The sequence below is a fragment of the Anthonomus grandis genome, chromosome 15 (genome assembly GCF_022605725.1).
Source record: "Anthonomus grandis grandis chromosome 15, icAntGran1.3, whole genome shotgun sequence".
Taxonomy (NCBI): domain Eukaryota; kingdom Metazoa; phylum Arthropoda; class Insecta; order Coleoptera; family Curculionidae; genus Anthonomus; species Anthonomus grandis.
Genome location: NC_065560.1, coordinates 2,423,482 through 2,443,529, shown reverse-complemented (window position 1 = coordinate 2,443,529; position 20,048 = coordinate 2,423,482). Strand labels below are relative to the sequence as shown.

The 20,048-nt window shown below is 31.0% G+C and overlaps 1 protein-coding gene across 1 annotated transcript; it reads left to right on the top strand.

The window, feature by feature from the left end:
- Window positions 1–4,648: 4,648 nt before the first annotated feature.
- LOC126745254 (cytochrome P450 4c21-like) lies at window positions 4,649–16,749 on the top strand. The gene is made up of 10 exons (XM_050453009.1): window positions 4,649–4,895; window positions 7,712–7,912; window positions 9,127–9,306; window positions 9,361–9,430; window positions 10,205–10,368; window positions 10,424–10,536; window positions 10,668–10,736; window positions 10,794–10,956; window positions 16,298–16,477; window positions 16,536–16,749. Exons 1-10 carry the CDS (start codon window positions 4,721–4,723, stop codon window positions 16,709–16,711), a joined length of 1,491 nt encoding a protein of 496 aa, XP_050308966.1. The 5' UTR covers window positions 4,649–4,720; the 3' UTR covers window positions 16,712–16,749.
- Window positions 16,750–20,048: the final 3,299 nt, after the last annotated feature.

The window sequence follows — 20,048 nt, the reverse complement described above, 5'->3', positions numbered from 1 at the left end:
ATGGAAAAAACATTTTAAGGTAATTGATACAAATAACATTTATATTTTTTTACAACAACTTAACTTTTCAGAATGTAAATTTCTAGTTACAGTTTAAATATTTCTCTTTTTTTAAAAAATAAAACTCTGTGCTTAAGGTGAGATATTTACCTCTTATTTAGTCTCATACAGGGTGATTGAAGAGACATCGTCTCCGCAATAATTATTAATTATAATATAGATGAAGCATGTAATTCACTGACACTAGATAGTAAAAATATATTATATGAAATTGCTACCGGAAATAAAGCAAGAGACGAACTGTTTTTGCCACTCAACATAAAAATCGTAACTAAATCAAGAAAAATTAAAGAAAAGGACATTAGCACTGAAGTATTAGATAATTCTAACACTATAATAAATAAATCGCTTGAAACTAGTGAAGCTACTAGAACTAGCGAAGAAACAGAAGATTTTAGTAAAAGAGAAAATGTAAAAGAAAAATGGGAAAATGTTTTAAGTCAACTTGGCGATTCGGTCAAGAAGTCCATTGATGATGATCCAGATGGATTTATACCAGTAGTTGAGGTTTGCATAAACTCGTATAATAAAAATATCAATTCTTCTTCCACATTAAGGAGCTCGTTGCATAATGCTTTTAAACCTTGTAATTTTAAAGTCGTCAGATCGTCTACACATCAAAAAATATCCAGAAAAGGAAAAAAAATATCGCTTCAACCTACGTCTATCGCAAGAAGGCAGGTCCATGCTTGCGGACGTAGAAAACTTCAAGCTGGGAGGAAAGTTGCATCTTTGACAAAGAAAAAATTGAAAGCCCCTCATAATCTGCAAGCATGTGTTCAACAAAATATCCAACTAGGAGATAACAAGTTTGCAAAGTAGATATGCAGTGGAAGCACGAAATAGATAATAAATAATTGTCCTTATATATTCATTTTATATTTCTACATTTTCTAAATCTACTGTTGATTCTTGACACATTTTGGTAAAGGTCTACTTTCAACTGTTTTTTGAGAAACCGACACGTTTGAAAAGTTTTAAACATTTTGAAAGACTATAAAACGAAAACGGTTTGAAGTGTTTAATAAGGGGCATGATGATACCAACTACAGGGTAGAACAAAAAAAAATAATTTTTTTTGGCAATTTTTGAGTATTCTGTCACTGATATCATAGCATAACTTATCAGCAACTAAGATATGAATGTGAAAGTCATTTTTCTCCAAGTTTATATTTTGCATTCCTGCAAAATATCTTTTTTCAAACATCAGTAACTCAAAAACAATAATTTAAAGTAGATCGATAATATATTAAACAAAATATGTCGAGGCTACGCAACTTTTTGTCATAACCCTGTATAGAAGGACGCAATAAATATACCAATATTAAAATATCATAGATCAATATTGTAGGAACACCTTTTGTATCTGTATTTTATTAAGAAAAACTTAACAGTTTTTTATATAAGGGGATAAGAAACAATAAATGGCATAATTTGTACACATTATGCGATGTCGAACGCTATTTACGAAGCCTTGGTTAAAACAGTGCGTTCACACACGCTGTTTACGAGTCGTCTTCGAGTGAATAGCGGTTGCGATATGATACGCTAGATACGAATATGCAACGCGGCTCGTTCTATCGGAATTAAAAATTTTCTGACCAGTTTCGTCGCTAAATAATAGTACACCTTCACTTAAGACTACTAGAAATACTTAATTATTCGCTAGTATTTATAAGTCTATTTAAATGTCGCGCCAATGTTGAACCGGCCACCTGGCGGCGAGGGCTTGCCTCATAATTCCGGAACATTCGCTGACTTTCCACCCATCTCCAGAGATGTCGCGCTTGTGTCACCGCGATTATTGTATTGATTGACGTATTAAGAGTGCGGTCCATCAAGTGACAAAATCGATTTCGAAGCGCGACAGTCATATATGTATAAATACCAAGGTAATTTATACATATATGGCGACAGTAGTTTCGTGGCCGGTGCTGGCTGCAGCTTTCGCTGAAAGTAGCAGTGTTGCCAGTTTGATTTTGAAAGGGGTAATAGAATGTCCAATGAAAAGGTAACAGATTTGAAAAAAAGGTAATAAATTTTCAAAAAAGTTGTGATTGTTGGGTTAGGCATATTCTGGGCTCGAATCTATATTTAGTTTAGAAAATAAATAAATTTTGGCTGTTTGAATGAAACGGAAACATTAAACCATCATGCGCAAAGAAAAATACGCCTATTATGAAGTGTACTACCATTCAGTTTTTGCCTCGCGTGCGAATTTCAAATAATCAGGAGTCGAAATATGAACTCAATTCATTATGTAGGTAGAGCCCTTTATTTTTTTTTTAAAGGTAATAGGTAGTAGATTTTATCAAATGGTAAAAAGGTAATAAAAGTTTTGAAAAAGTAATAGATCTATTACAATTGTAATAGACTGGCAACCAGAGAAAGTAGCAACACTGGCTGCCGTAATTACCCACTCCACCGTTCCCTTCTCACTGATAGTCAACTGGCCTTAGTTCTTGTTAGGTTCATTAACTACTTTTTATGTTATAAAGTTTTACATAAATGTACATACAGGGTGTTTCGGGAGGAAAAGGAAATATTTTGGGAACATGTTCAGAAGGTCAAAATAAGATAAATTAACTCATATGTTTTAATCCGATTCTCAGCCGTTTCAGAAATAATCGGTTCTGAAGTTTATTTGTAAGATTGTTGACCGTTCTGTTCAAACGTGGCATGAGGATTTTCATCAGACCATCGATGTTGATTGTGTCGGTTATTAATTCTATTGCGGCTAAAACGAGCTTCATCGCTAAATAAAATGTATTTATGTAGGTCTCGATTTTGTGGGATCCATTCACAAAATTGAACCTGAAGCTTTTAGAGTTTACCCTAGTCTTCACAGATGCGTCCTAAAATATTAATTTTGTGCAATCCTTTCATATTTATTAAGGGTTTTTTTACCATACATCTAGTTTGGAGATCTGCCCTGGGGCCTTCTATTGATGTGGTTTATTCTATTTGGGCGAACTTCTTATAATACGACTATGTTGGTTTTGGTGTCTTGTTCACGATACTCGTTTATAAACCCACATTTCAAAAGCCTCTATTTAAAATGTATTAATAACTTACAGGCACAACTTGAAGGCACCATAGCTTCAAAAAAGTACTCCATGAAACCAACTGAAGAAATTTATATTAGGTACATATATATAGTCTTTCTTCTTCTAAGTCAATAAAATATTAAGAAAAAAAATATGTTCTTACTGAAATATAGTTTTTGTTAATTAATTGGCAAGTGTACAATTTCTAAGATAAAATACTTAACAATTATTACATTGCCTAAAAGTATTCTTACCTTAATAATTATTATATAATAAACGCATCATATTTAACATGCACACTGTTTTGCTATAAAATTTGAAAATATGTCAAATGTAACTTGGCACTACGGATTTTTAATGTCAAATAAAATATGCACCGAACAACAAAAATATTTGTTAAGATACAATCGAAAAAAAAATGTTATTCAATGGTTGGAAATAGTAAAGGGGCAAATAAAGGTAAGTTCCACCCAGTGGGAGGGTAGTTTTGGCAAGGGGCAAATAATTTTTCACCCTAATGTTATCATTAAGTAGTTGTACTAAACGTTTTAATTTATTAGTTCATTAAATATGTTGGTGAGTAAATTGGAATTTTTCTTTATTTAATAGGAAGGAAATATCCCTACAAAGGACCAAAATCCACTAAACTTGCTTTTTGTAGGTTTTACTCTTCAAAAGGAATATTTTTGTTTCAGTGCATTAACAAAAAAATATAATAATAAAACTTCTAAAGGAAAAAACAGTCCCGAATTATAATCTAATGCACAATTTAAGCAAATCAATTAACTATAATAGAATAATGATCTCTAATACTTTAAAAATACTAATAATGTTCTGCACAATACCACATTTAGCCTTAAGTAAATAAAAGCCCTATAACGAAGTCCCTTATAGTAAAAATTATACAGGGGGGAGAATTACCAGTCAGAAATGTACACAAATAAGAATCAATGTTGGGAAAAATTTGAACAATTGACAACTTTTCCTGGCATTCATCCTTTTTTTTTTTGGTACATTCAGATGTACTTGATGTATGATAATTAAGCGAATTAATTACTTGTACTTATCACTAGAAACGCAGTTTTTGTGTAAGGGTTGCCAATAAAAAAAAATTAAATTGTTCAATTAAAACCAATAAACAGACAGAACTAACACAAGAACTATAAATACACTACCTTACACAAGTATAAGGACCTCATCGAAAAAGTGGATTTTTTTAAGTGTATGATCATTTAACAGCATTTTAGAAAATATTCTTATCAGATCTTAATTAATTAATGTTAAATTAAATGATGTGTACTTTTGGCATCATAATTCCCTTTCCTTGAATAAAAACAAATGCGACCATATAATAATACATTGGAAACAAAACTAATTGGTCCATTAAACATTAACACGTTCGGGAAAATTGCCGAACATGCTATAGTATTTAAAATGGACATTTCTTGTATAAGTTTCGTGTAATTACATACTTACTGCGGTAATTCGGGTAGGGTAAAGTGAAATGTCACGCTTACGTGTTTTTATAACAAGTTTAATAAGGTTCTTTATCATTAATTCATGCTGGCCCACATAGTGACAAGAACATCAACTTATAAGAAACTTCAATAAATATGTTCGTACTTAATCTGTTTTTGCTGGTACTATTGTTTATGGTGTTGTATTATGTGTTTTTGATTGCGCGGAACTATAGGGTTTTTAAGTTCTCATTAACAGTTTATGGCAATAGACTACCGCTGCTGCCTTTTGCTGGAAATACTTATGTGGCCTTATTCACCGGAAGGAAAGGTAATTAATTTATCTAATTTAGAATTAGGTTGGGAAACTACAGTTTAAATTTGCACTTTAACCCAATTACACTTTTTATTGTTGCCTTTTTTTCATTGGCCATGGCTTTCATATGTTTATATAATATATTAAGATCTAAAAGCGAATTTAAGTAGGGTAAAACCAATTAAAAAAAATATATATTTTTACGAAAATTTAATAAATATAATATAATTGGCACGTAGAAATCCACACCTAGACCACGGACTAAATAACAAGCCAACCGAGGCATTCCAGGAACCATATTAATCACAGACCGTAACTTTTTTTACGTCTCTTTTTAGCAGACTTGTAAGACAGAGAAAAAACAATTTACGCACAGTTCCCACGCATATTTTTTTTTATTTTATATCTCTCTTGCACTAATTAGCTTGATTTAGCTCGGGAAATTACAGTTTAAATTTGCACTTTAACCCAATTACACTTTTTATTGTTGCCTAATTTATACTATTTTTTCATTAGTCATGGCTTTCATATGTTTATATATATTGAGATCTAAAAGCGAATTTAAGTAGGGTAAAACCAATTAAAAGAAATATTTATTTCTACGGAAATTTAATAAATATAATATAATTGACACGTAGAAATCCACACCTAGGCCCCGTACTAAATAATAATCTAACCGAGGCATTTCAGGAACCATATTAATCACAGACCGTAACTTTTTTTACGTCTCTTTTTAGCAGACTTGTAAGACAGAGAAAAAACAATTTACGCACAGTTCCCACGCATAATTTTTTTTATTTTATATCTCTCTTGCACTAATTAGCTTGATTTAGCTCGGGAAATTATAGTTTAAATTTGCACTTTAATCCAATTACACTTTTTATTGTTGCCTTTTTTTCATTGCCATGGCTTTCATATGTTTATATAATATATTTAAATCTAAAAGCAAATTTAAGTAGGGTAAAACAAATTAAAAAAAATATATATTTTATCGAAAATTTAATAAATATAATATAATTGGCATGTAGAAATCCACACCTAGACCACGGACTAAATAACAAGCCAACCGAGGCATTCCAGGAACCATATTAATCACAGACCGTAACTTTTTTTACGTCTCTTTTTAGCAGACTTGTAAGACAGAGAAAAAACAATTTACGCACAGTTCCCACGCATAATTTTTTTTATTTTATATCTCTCTTGCACTAATTAGCTTGATTTAGCTCGGGAAATTACAGTTTAAATTTGCACTTTAACCCAATTACACTTTTTATTGTTGCCTAATTATACTATTTTTTTCATTAGTCATGGCTTTCATATGTTTATATATATTGAGATCCAAAAGCGAATTTAAGTAGGGTAAAACCAATTAAAAAAAATATATATATTTTTACGAAAATTTAATAAATATAATAGCATTACATTCAGTACTTAGCAGGTCACCTAGCTATAAGGTCTGATGATGCTTCATTAGCGAAACATGTCACCTAAATAATTAAAAAGACATTTTGAGACTGAGACTTAGAGTTTTCATTTTTTTCTCTAGTTACGTAGGTCTCTTTGAGATAATGGACGAGTTCTTTCAATTCCAAATGATACATATTACAGTACAAAAAAATACATAAACGCCCGGACTATGCCGCTTAGATGAAAGAAAACAGATTATTTATGGTTGATAACTACGAGGGCTGTTCAATAAAGACTCAGACTCAGAAAATTTTATTACAAAAAATTATACATCAACGCTTCTGTCACGTTCAAAGTAGTCACCATTCAAGGCGATACATTTATTCCAGCGCCGCTGTCACTCCAAAAACGCGTCCTCGAAGCTCTTCTTAGTCATGCGCTTAAAAATCGCCTCTAAAGCTTTAACAGCAGCATCTCCGGAGGAAAAACGCCTTCCTTTCAGGTCCATTTTTGCAGTGGGATAAAGAAAAAAGTCGTTCGGTGCTAAATCAGGGCTATACGGAGGGTGCGGCACCACTGGAATATTTTTCTTGACAAGAAATTCGGTCACGGTTTACTTAGGTTTACAGTCAGTAACAGGCGCTCCTGGATCGCCTTCCAGTTCACAGCTCTCCCTACGTTTTCGGAAGGCAGCGTGCCACTGTAAACACGTTGATATTTTCATGCAAGCTTCATCGTACACATTCTTTAACTCACAATATGTTTCGAGTGGTTTTTTGTTCGATTTCACCAAAAATTTAATCGCGTTCTCGATATCGTGACATTGTAAATATTAGAGGCGACTTTCATACATGTCACTACTTGAGCACTAATGATCAGATCGCTACCAAATTTGTACTGTAAATAGGTACTGTACTATATTGTTTCATGCCATGACCACGAGATCGCGCCACCTGTATTACACAGCTGCTCGTGGCGAGGGTCTGAGTCTTTATTGAACAGCCCTCGTACATTAATCACACCAGAGCATCCCATACTTCAAAGCTCCTTTGCTTTGATTTATTCGTAACCTATTTAATATTTTAGTCGTTAATTTGTTTAATTTATGCAGTCGTTTTTCTCAAAATAAAACACTCGCCGTCCATGTGGTTTGTCCGCTCTCTAGAGGTCACAGAAATTATTTTTGCGATACTGTCACACCTGATTTAGAGTAATTTCTGTTAGACATAGTGTCTTTCGCACTGAAGATCAAAGTTGACCAGACTGGTATACTGATTTCACTAGTCGGATATTTATATCTTCAGAAGTAAAGCACTGACTTAGTAGCCCAAAATGCGATCGTATTTCCGGATCTTGAATAAGCTTTTGACAACGTCTTATATCAAAGTCTTTATATATTAATAAGTAATTTTTAATTTTTCTAGTTAACATGCTGGCAACCCTCCTATGGGCCGAAAAATATGTAGGAATGCCAGTGAACTTCTGGTTCGGCCACAAGTATCACTACATGTGCGACAATGCTGAAGAAGCGAGAATTGTATTAAATCACCCGAAGTGTTATAATAAAGCGGAGCTTTACGGTGACGTACAGTACGTTTTTAGGAACTCTTTGTTGTTAGTAGATGGTAAGTAGCGAAGTTACGAATTTAAACTTAAGAGTTCAGTAGCATTTTAGTAATAATTGCGAAGGTGCAAGTAAGATATCGCGATCGTAAGCAAGCAATTTGTTAGCAAATTTAGTTGCACAACATCCTGGCCAAGTTTCCATTTATTTAAATTTTTAACAGGCTGTAACAAGGTATAGCAAGAATTCACTTTATGCTTTGAAATGAGTAAATGGCGAAAAACTAAACCAATACGTACCCCTAGTTCTTTTGCATAAAAGTATTATTTACTTCAGTTCTATTTATGTATATCAGAGTACAGAGAATTGAATTCTCTTCAAAAGTTGTCTTATGAGTTTTGTTTGAAAACTGCATAGTTTTTGAGTTAATTGGGAAAAACTCAACAAATACGTACTCCTAGTTCTTGTATATAACGATGTCATTTACCTTGTTTCTTAAATATAAAAAATAATTAAGGGTTATAATGCATATCAAATAAAAGCAAATTTAATTTCCTTCAAAAGGTTTTTCATAAATTTTTCTCTGAAAATGCATAGCTTTTGAGTAAATGGAGAAAAACTGAATTAATAAAAATATTATTTGCTTCGGATCTATTTGTGATGCATATCAAAGTATAGGGAATTTAATTCTCTTTGAAAATTGTATTATGAGTTTTGTTTGAAAATTGCATAGTTTTTGAGTTAATTGCGAAAAACTCAACAAATACGCACTCCTAGTTGTTGTGCATAACGATGTCATTTTCCTTGTTTCTTAAATTTAAAAAATTATTCAGGGTTATAACGCATATCAAATGAAAGAAAATTTAATTCACTTCAAAAAGTTTTTTATAAATTTTTCTCTGAAAATGCATAGTTTTTAAGTAAATGTATATTTAGTACCTACATACTCCTAGTTTTTTTGCATAAAAATATTATTTACTTCGGTTCTATTTGTGATGCATATCAAAGTGCAGGAAATTGAATTCTCTTTAAAAATTGTCTTATGAGTTTTATTTGAAAATTGTATAGTTTTATAATTAATTAGGAAAAACTCAACAAATACGTACCCCTAGTTCTTGTGCATGAAGACATCATTGACCTCCAAGAATTCATTTTTGCTATAAGGAAAACACAAAAACCTTATATGTCTTTAATTAATTAAGGACAGACACATAGTCAAATACCATACTCAAATAATAAAACATAACATCTAATTCAATATTCATCAATTTTTAGTTGATAAATGGAAACCAAGACGCAGATATCTACGATCCGCCTTCAAAACCAACATGCTGAACGGTTTCTGTCCCACTTTTTACCATCAGAGTTGCGCCTTATTAGAGAAGATAAAAAACATTCAACCCAAAGAGGATCTATTTAAGTTCTTCAATAAGTATGCCTTTATGAATTTCTTCTGTAAGTCAATTACCATTTTGGATGAATTCATTAATAAGAGGTTTTAATATGTAGTAACTTCGGCAGGACTCGATGGAGATGACATAAATCCAGAAATCGAACGGTTCGGGGATTTAGTAGATGTGTAAGTATCAGTTATTATTTACAATCGAAATATTTAGCAAAAATGACTAATGAACAGTCAAACGAAGAAAAAAGGGGTCACTGCTTTGTTGGGTTCAGGTCGAATTAAATGAATGTTAAGCATTAAAACTTATATAAAGTCAATGTTGTGATGTTAATGAGATAATTTTCAGGAGTATAAAAAATAGATAACCAATGATCCGGTTATTCCAAACATGTTTGAAATATAAACATTCGTGGCCTTAATTAATTTGAATATTATTATTTTTATTGAAGAAGTTCAGTTTCGAAGTGGAGTGAATGGTTAATAAGGAAGATACTTTCTTAGAAGGAATAATTTTGTGCAAGAAATACCTTTTTCTAAGAAAGTATCTTCCTTATTAATTTCAATATTATTTATTAAATAATAAATTTCTTTCGCTGCGATATGAATTTATGCTGCAACTAGTTATTAGTCGACGTTTCGATCTGCATGAAATCATTCTGAGGATAACATAAAATAGAACCTTGAAAGCCTAGTCAATATCCGATATGACCGGTAACATCGCGTAAATGTTATAGTTTGAAAATTCTTGTCCCTCATCGGTTTGAATAATATTTATTAAATTAAAAGTTGTGGTTTCGATCTCTATAAGACCATCCTCAGGACAGTATAAAAAAGATCTTCTGCTTTTAAAAAAGTGCTCCATAAAAGTATTATGCTTTTAAATTTGCAACTCTTTGCGCTTGCCCTCTAGTTATTATTTTTGAAAATTGCAATTTCAATTTTCTTTAGTGTACAAGACGAGTTTGTAAAACTGTTGGCAAACCCACTGATCCCTGCCTTCATTTGGATGAGAATACCCCCTGGTAAAAAGCTGCGGTACTGCATGAGGGAAATGAAACGTTCTCTTCGCCTAATTTTGCTTGATCTTAAGAAGGAACGAGCTCAAACTTCTCGTAAGCAATTTATTCAATTAATTACTATAAAGTATATATATTTTTTTTTAAATAGATTATATTGAGAATCCTAGTGAAATGCCGCTCATTGACCTACTCATTAGCGACAACTACGAAAAAGAACGAGAGTCAGATGTGTTTGAGGAATTTACTCTATTTTCTGGGGCTGTAAGTATTGGGTAATATTTGAGAGAAAACATTCTCAATTTCTTGTTGTAGTAATCAATTTAATTAATTAAGGATAATTTGCACACAGATGATGAAAATAAGTTTTTTATTAATTTTAATTGATATTTTAGGCAACGGATACCACCGGGCACACTCTCGCTTTTGTTTTTACCTTGCTAGGAATGTTTCCTGAAATCCAGGTTCGTTTTATCGTTGATATATTAAGATTTGTCATTAAATTATATTATTTATTTAAGCAAACCCTTTACGAGGAAATCGTGTCAGTTGTGGGAGATCGAACGATCGAGTTAGCGAACATGCAATCCCTAAAATATACAGAAGCAGTGATCTCTGAAACTTTAAGAGTACTTCCAACAGTTCCTTTATTTGGTAGATATTGTTCTGAAGATGTTGATATAGGTGAGGTTTTTAGTGATATATGTAAATAAGCATTTAATTAATTGACAAGGGATTTACATTATCTAGTTTTTAAACTTGATTACTATATCTCAATTATTTGATCAAAGTTTTCTGAAAAATCACTGTTTTTCGTCGATCTTTCCAATCTAATAACGCTGTTTTTATACTAAACATTTATATGTAAAATGGTATAAAATTTAAAACAATAGGGTTACTAAATTAAATATTAAATATATATTTTCTGCAAAAACATTGTTTTTCAATAACACAACCCTTACACCCCCCACCCACCCCAAACATTTGCCCAGTAAGAAATTCTATTGAAAAATCACCGTTTTTCGTTTATATATCCAATCTAATAGCACTGTTTTTGTATTAAATATTTATGAATATACATATAATATAATTATATAAAATTTAAATAAATGAACTTTGTTATTAAATTAGATATTATCGACAAAACCAGGTGTTATTCATGCGTATTATTTTTGAAAACAATGATTTTTGAAAGCAATTTCTTACTGGTAAGATGTGTGGGGTGGGTGGGGGGGCAAGGGTAGGGTTAATAAAAAACGAGTTTTTTGTAGAAAATAATTGATTGAAAAAAAAATGCTTTTAAAAAAATGTTTGTTCTTTAACTCTATATAATCAAGATATATTAATTAAATTTTAGAATATACGTATATCATATCATACAAAAGGGAGAACATTTTGGCATTTAAAAAAAATGACAAGGGTTTTACATATCTACCTTTTAAACTCAATTAATATAGCTGAAATATTTGATGAAACTTTTCTGGAAAATCACTGTTTTTCGTCTATATTATCCAATATAATAAAGCTGTTTTTAAATTAAATAGTTATATATAAAATTATATGAATTTTAAATAAACAGTGTTATATTTGCCCAGTAAGATATTTTTTTGAAAAATTACCGTTTTTCGTTCAGCATATCCAATAGCACTGTTTTTGCATTAAATATTTATTAATATACATATAATATAATTATATAAAATTTAAATAAATAAACTTTATTATTAAATTAGATATTAACGACAAATCCAGGTGTTATTCATGGGTATTATTTTTGAAAACAATGATTTTTAAAAGCAATTTCTTACTGGTAAGTTGTGTGGGGTGGGTGGGGGGGCAAGGGTAGGGTTAATAAAAAACGTTTTCTTTGCAGAAAATAATTGACTGAGAAAAAAATACTTTTAAAAAAAAATGTTGGTATATTTTTTAACCCTGTATAATTAAATTTTAGAATATACGTATATCATATCATACAAAAAGGAGAACATTTCGACATTTATGGCTGTCTATGTCTTTTTAGTTTTTGCTGACATTGAGTGTTTGTTTATTAAAGTAAATATAGGCAAAACAATTTTTCTTATTGGAACAGTCTATAGACCACCAAGGTCAGATTTAGGGCGTTGTGTTGAATGTTTTGATGATATATTATCACATGCATGTCTACAGTATGAGAATATTATTATCCTGGGTGATGTTAATGTTAATCATTTTACAAATAATATTTTACTTGATTGTCTTACAGCTTATGATTTTACTCAGTTAATAAATGAGCCTACTCGTATTGCTCCTATGGCACAAACACTCATTAATGTTATCTATTTTAATAAACCCTCAAATGTTACAAGTACAGCAGTACTTAACGCAGATCTAATTAGTGACCATCAAGCTATATTCTGTTATCGAGATTGCGGCACGGAGTAGGGAGATAAAAACGAAACTCTATCGTAATTTTAAACATTTTAATAAGAATTATCTTTATAAGGACCTGAATAAAATTGTGTGGGATAATGTGTACTATATCAATAATCTAGACGCAAAAATTCAGTATCTTACTAGTAATATTTGCTCATTATTTGATAGGCATGCACCCTTTATGACGTCAATAATTTCTAAGCCTTATACCCCGTGGATAACTGCAAATGTGCAACTTTTTATGAAAGAAAAAAATACATTGTCAAGTTTTAAAAAATCTAAAAAATTGACAAATGATTAGGCGAGAAAAAATAAATTATCTGCAATTTCATCAGAACATCAGAGATAGTAAACAGTTATGGAGGGCTTTTAATAATCTAAGTCTAAAAAATGTCTCTAATCGTTCTATTCCTTTAAATCTCCGAGATCCAAATAAAATTAATGACTATTTTGCGTCAATTTATAGCCCGTTAGGTAGTTGCCCCGAAGAAGTTGCTAATTTTCAGTTTAAGCATGATCTAAATTTTTCTTTTCGATTAGCCAAAGTTGAGGAAATTTCTAAAATAGTCTTCAGCGTAAAATCAAATGCATACGGTTGTGATTCAATATCAGCGTTAATGTTGCAAAATTGTATTCCAAAGCTATCTCCACATATTACGCATATTATAAACTGTTGCCTAGAAGCTGGGTATTTCTTAGTCCTTAGTCCTGAAATTGGTCCTTAGACCAATTTCAATTATCCCGGTGATCGCTAAAGTTATGGAAAAGTTTATACAGCCGCAAATTTATGACTTTCTCACCTCCAATAATATTATTCTGCATGAGCAATCTGGGTTTAGAAAACAACATAGCACGACATCTGTCTTACTAAACGTTTTCCAAGAGATAATTTCTGCAATGGATAAAGGTGACTCCACAGCACTTATAATGCTTGATTTTTCCAAAGCATTTAACACCTTGAATCATCATTTGCTTTTGGCAAATTTGGCTTATTATAGCTTTGATAATGTTTCTCAAATGTTTTTTAAATCCTACTTATTTAACAGAAGGCAAATAATGGTCTTGGAAGATCAGACTTTTTCAAATATAACATCTGGAGTACCTCAGGGATCTGTTTTGGCACCCCTTTTATTTCTGATGTATGTTTCTGATTTGTTTAAAGTTGTAAAATACTGCCAGATCCAGGGGTTCGCGGATGATATGCAAATTTATCATTCTTTTAAAGCTGAATCTGTATTGGAGGCATCAAATAAAATAAACGACGTTCTTTCTAGAACTTCCTTCTTTTCCTCTCAAAATAATTTAAAACTCAATCCTTTAAAGTGTTGTGTTATGTGCTTTACTTCTAAGAACAAAAAAAGATCTGCATTGGACGGTTTAAAGGTATTTTGGGGGATGTAATCAGCTAAGTATGGTCAAATGTGCAAAAAATCTTGGATTGCTTTTGGATGATGAATTGCGCTTTAAGTTACACGTTTCTAATCTTATTAAAAAGTCATACTATTCTTTAAAGCCATTGTATGCAAGCAGAAATATAATTAATTTTAAGGTAAGGAAAAAACTGTGTGAGTCAAAATCACTGCGTACCGTTTACAAAAGCTGCAAAATCAATGCTGCAGATTTATTTATGGACTGAGAAAGTATGATAGAGTCTCTGCAAGGCTGTGTGAACTTGGTTGGCTGCACGTGGAGAATCTATTCTCTTTGCAATTGGCGGTTTTTGTGTATAGACTGCTAGCGTCGTCTACTCCTCCCTAAGCAAATCTGAGATTTATAAATAAGTTGTCAATTCCTAGATATCAAACAGCCTTCTTTCATCGTAGTTTTCTGTATAATGCTGTGGCAATTTACAATGACCTTGTTCCAAATCCTATAAAAGAAATGTCAGTAGTGCATATATGTTAGTGTTACCATTACAAATGTTAATTTTTTTCTTTCTGTTGTGCTATCTAAAATAATTTTGCTTACATTTTTTAAATAGGTTAAGTAGATTAGCCTTTGGCTAGACTTCGCCTATGTACACTATTATTGAGAAGTACAAATAAAGCCATTATTTATTTATTTATTTATTTAAAAAAAAATTGACAAGGGATTTACATATCTAGTTTTTAAACTTAATTACAATAGTTGAATTATTTGATGAAACTCTTCTGGAAAATCACTGTTTTTCGTCCATCTTATCCAATCTAATAAAGCTGTTTTTATATTAAATATTTATATATAAAATTATAATAATTTTAAATAAACAGTATTATTAAATTAAATAATGAATATATATTTTCTGCAAAAACATTGTTTTTCATCAACACAGCCCTTACCCCCCCACCCACCCCAAACATTTGCCCAGTACGAAAATCTTTTGAAAAATTACCGTTTTTCGTCCACAATATCCAATAGCACTGTTTTTGTATTAAATATTTATTAAATTACATATAATATAAATATATAAAATTGAAATAAACAAACTGTGTTATTAAATTAGATATTAATAATGAAACCAGTTGTTATTCATGCGTATTGTTTTGGAAAACAATGATTTTTGAATACAATTTCTTACTGGTAAGTTGTGTGGGGTGGGTGGGGGGGTGCAAGGGTAGGGCTAATAAAAAACGATTTTTTTGCAGAAAATAATTAACTGAGAAAAAAATGCTTTTTATAAAAATTTTGGTATATTTTTTAACCCTATGTAATCAAGGTTAATTAAATTTTAGAATATACGTATATCATATACAATTCTGTTTACGAAAGGGAAAACATTTTGGGAGGGATTTACACATCTAGTTTTTAAACTCAGTTACTATAGCTGAATTATTTGATGAAACTCTTCTGGAAAATCACTGTTTTATGTCCATCTTATCCAATCTAATAAAGCTGTGTTTATATCAAATATTTATTTATAAAATTATATTAATTTTAAATAAACAGTATTATTAAATTAAATAATGAATATATATTTTCTGCAAAAACATTTTTTTTTCATCAACACAACCCTTACCCCCCCACCCACCCCAAAATTTTTCCCAGTAGATATTCTTTTGAAAAATGACCGTTTTTCGTTTACCATATCCAATAGCACCGTTTTTGTATTAAATATTTATTATTATACATAAAATATAATTATATAAAATTTAAATAAACAAGCTGTGTTATTAGATTAGATATTAACGACAAAACCAGTTGTTATTTATGCGTATTATTTTGGAAAACAATGATTTTTGAAAACAATTTCTTACTGGTAAGTTGTGTGGGGTGGGTGGGGGGGTGCAAGGGTAGGGTTAATAAAAAACCGTTTTTTTTGCAGAAAATAATTGCCTGAGAAAAAAATGCTTTTCAATAAAGGTGATAAAAAATCTATAGTTTTGTATATATACTTTTCTCACATAACCTTAAAGTTTTCGTTAAGTAAAGCGTGAAAAAACATATGACAACGTATACCTTTAAAAATAATATAATTAACATAGTCAAGAAATGGCCTATTAACAAATCAAACAGAGTATTTATTCTTTCAAATCTAGGGCGGGAAATTTGAATTTTGTCAATTAGTCGTGGCGTCGTTAATTTATTGTATTGGCAATTCAATTACACTGTATAAAGATATTTAACATAATTTTATTAGGGACAAAGGTGGTACCCAAGGGAGCAAACGTTTTCATAAGCGCCTACCACATCCATAGAAACCCGAAATACTGGAAAGATCCCCTTCGGTTTGATCCAACCCGGTTCTTACCAGAAAATATCGGGAAAATTCCACCAGGGGCATACGTGCCGTTTTCCGCTGGACCAAGGAACTGTATTGGTATATCAACCTATTTACAACAAAACTGAACTATTTCTTATATACAAACATTTTTTAGGTCAACTTATGGCAATGTATCTAATAAAGATAACAATAGCGAATGTCATAAGGTACTACGAAATTAAATCCAACCATAAGTCTATCGATGAATTCGTGTTAGAATCGTGTATTTCAATGAAAACTCAGCATCCGTTGGACTGCAAGTTTGTACCTAGAGATAAGAATTTGTTGTAGTATTTATTGAATATAAAATAAGCGTTTTTATATGTAAATTTATTTTTATTGTTCTAAGAGCATGTTGAAGCTAGAGGGCTAACGTACAATAACGAGAATGACAATTTCTCTTTAAAAAAAATTACATATATTCCAAATCCAAAGGTTGGCCATTGAAATTTAGTAACGAGATGTATGTATATTAAATATGTAGTGAGTGAAAGTGTCAAAGAACAACAAACAAGCTTTCACCATTAATTTTGTCACATTATAGGTATGCGATTTTCGGCGTATACATATATACGAATGCTTACGGGCATTATCGGTTTACGACTAATTGGTGATTTTGTTATTGTATTCAGACGTAGGAGGTTATGTTATCGGTGAATATTTTTGAAGGTTATTGACAGTATGCTGAAAGAGCTGACGACATAAAATTTAGTCTTGCAAAATTCGATTTGTAATCCATTAATATTTAATATGATTGTGAATAACGCAGACATAATAATGGTGCGTTATAGTAAAAATAGGCTTTGGACCAAGGTTATATTAAGGTCACAAGTAAAAAAGCTTTTAATAATGATAAAATTGGAAACATGTTTATTAATCATGGAAAAATTGCTATTGATTAAATGATTATTAAGACAGAAATGTATTTTAGATCTGTTAGTGACTGAACTGGATAATTACAGGTATTCAGGCTTTGAATATTTAATTTAAAAAAAAACAAATCTTGACAGGATTTCGAACTTTAAATTATTAATCCTCAGGTCTCTATAATGATCCTGTTTAATCCCTAGGAAATATAAAAATTATTCCGTAAATGATCAAATTCTAAAGGTCTATCTTTCTAATATTTCGAAAGAAAAGCATAGTTTCTAATTTCTATCTTAATATTATTTTGGAAGCTATATAAAATAATTATTATTCTCCTTAGGAAGGAAAACGGAGACATCCTTTAATTACCTGGATGAAAGAAGTTGAAAACTCCACCTATTAGTTCTTCACTCAAAATTAAAAAAAAAAAATCTGTCTAGTCTTAAGTATTGAATTGAAAATTTAAAAAAAATATTCGAAAAAATTGAAGTCTGACTTTGTGGTTGGTTTGATAGAAACTGCCTTGAAGAAATGGCAAATTCCATAAACTATAAAGGCTTTAATTAAAAATTAAAAAAAAATCAGACAGTTGCAGCCCTTAACTCGCAGATAAGACTAGAAAGAAAATAGACCCGCTAAAATAGTTAGAGAAAATAAACTAAGCTAATAGCTAACTTGTGTTTACTTACAGCCTCACCTCCAATAATCCCAGCAATTTCTTATTCGTACACCTTATCAAAAAGCTTTGAATGACCTCCATAGAGGTAATGCTTAGTCTGGAATATTGGGAAATGCAATTATTGATCAGTTATTTATAGAAGCAACTTTAATTGGCGAAATATTTGCTGACATGCTGGAACTTTTGATAGTTGACGAATTAAAGACTCTCGATGGAGACATCTTCCTCATTATGTAGCTCTAGATAATACGGGGCTAGAAAATCATTACTCAAATTAATGTATTAGAAGAAAAGATCCTGTTGAATGGCCTGCTAGATCACCAGACCTGTTGCCTCTTGATTTCTTCCTCTGGAACCATTGAAAAATCTAATGTTTTTAGGACAGTTGACAGATAAATTAACTGACGGAAGATTAGTTTGAAAAGATTAAGAATATAATCTAATATTGAGACAAATAGGCCTCCTTATATTGTTAGATTTTTTGCTTAACGCATTTCTTGGGTTTCTTTACTTCCTTCCAATATCCCTTGTATTATGCTCAAGTTCCTCTTCTTTTTTCTTCTATTTCCTTTATAATAATCCCAATACTGTGCCTATGCCAAGTGAATATTTGGAGGTCATTTAAGTGGTAAAAATACATTTATTTTTATTAGAAAATAAATAGAAAATAAGAAGAAGAAGATGACGGAAAAAATCGTTCAAAAGACCACTGCGAAAGAGACTGAAGGACGATACTTTAAAATGATTAATAATTTCAGGCAGTTGATTGATTTCTTTTATTCTTGGCACTTGATGCCAATATTACGTCATCAGAACTGCCTGTAATAAAAAAAATTGTTGGCGTCACTAAAATAGTTTAAGTGCCTAAAATAAGAAAAATTTGTTATCAGTTGCCTGGAATATTTTTTTTTATAAAATTTCAGACAGAAGTGATTTTTTCTTTAGTTCAGACACTTGAGGTTAATATGTGATGTTGTCTCAACTGCCTGGAAAAAACATAATGAATATAAGAATCTCAGGCAGTTAAACCTACGTCATGGTGTTAATTCAAATGTCTAAAATAACAAAAGTAGTGCCTCAACTGCTTAGAATTATAAATAAAAAATTTGATGGTTTTTTCGTTTATAACGACAAATAATTTCATGTAGCCAAGTGATTTTTTTTATTCCTGGTATTTAAAACAAACCTGTTACGTTAGCTTAAACTGCTTGGAATAAAAAGACAGATTTTGACGTCACGGAACTCTTTAGGTACCTGAAATAACAAGTATGTTGCCTCAACTATCTGGAAAATTTTTTTTGAATAGAATTTCAGACAGTTGAATGATTTTTGTATTTCCTGCACTTAAGGCAGAATTGTTACGTCATCTTAACTGCCTGGAATAGAAAGAAAAATTTTAATGTCACGGAATTACTTCAAGTGCCTGAAATAACAAAAATGTTGTCTTAAGGGCCTGGAACAGTTTTTTTTTTGTAATTAAATTATAGACAGTTGAGTGTTTTCTTTATTTCAAGCATTTGAAGTGAATACATGACGTTTTATTAGCTGCCTGGAACAATCAAATATTTTTGGAATTTCAGGCAGTTAAGCCTACGTCATGGAATTACTTCAAGTGCCTTAAATAACAAAAATGTTGTCTCAACGGCCTGGAACATTTTTTTTTGTAATAAAATTATAGACAGTTGAGTGTTCTTTATTTCAAACAATTAAAGTTAATATGAGACGTTTTCTCAACTGCCTGGAATAAACAAGCATTTTTGGAATTCCAGGCAGTTAAGCCTACGTCATACAATTACTTCAAGTGCCTGAAATAACAAAAATGTTTCTCAACGGCCTGGAACAGTTTTTTTTGTAATTAAATTATAGACAGTTGAGTGTTTTCTTTATTTCAAGCATTTTGAAGTTAATATGTGACGTTTTCTCAATTAACTGGAATAAACAAACATTTTTGGAATTCCAGGAAGTCAAGCCTACGTCATGGAATTACTTCAAGTACCTGTAATAACAAAAATGTTGTCTCAATGGCCTGAAACAGTTTTTTTTGTAATAAAATTATAGACAGTTGAGTGTTTTCTTTATTTC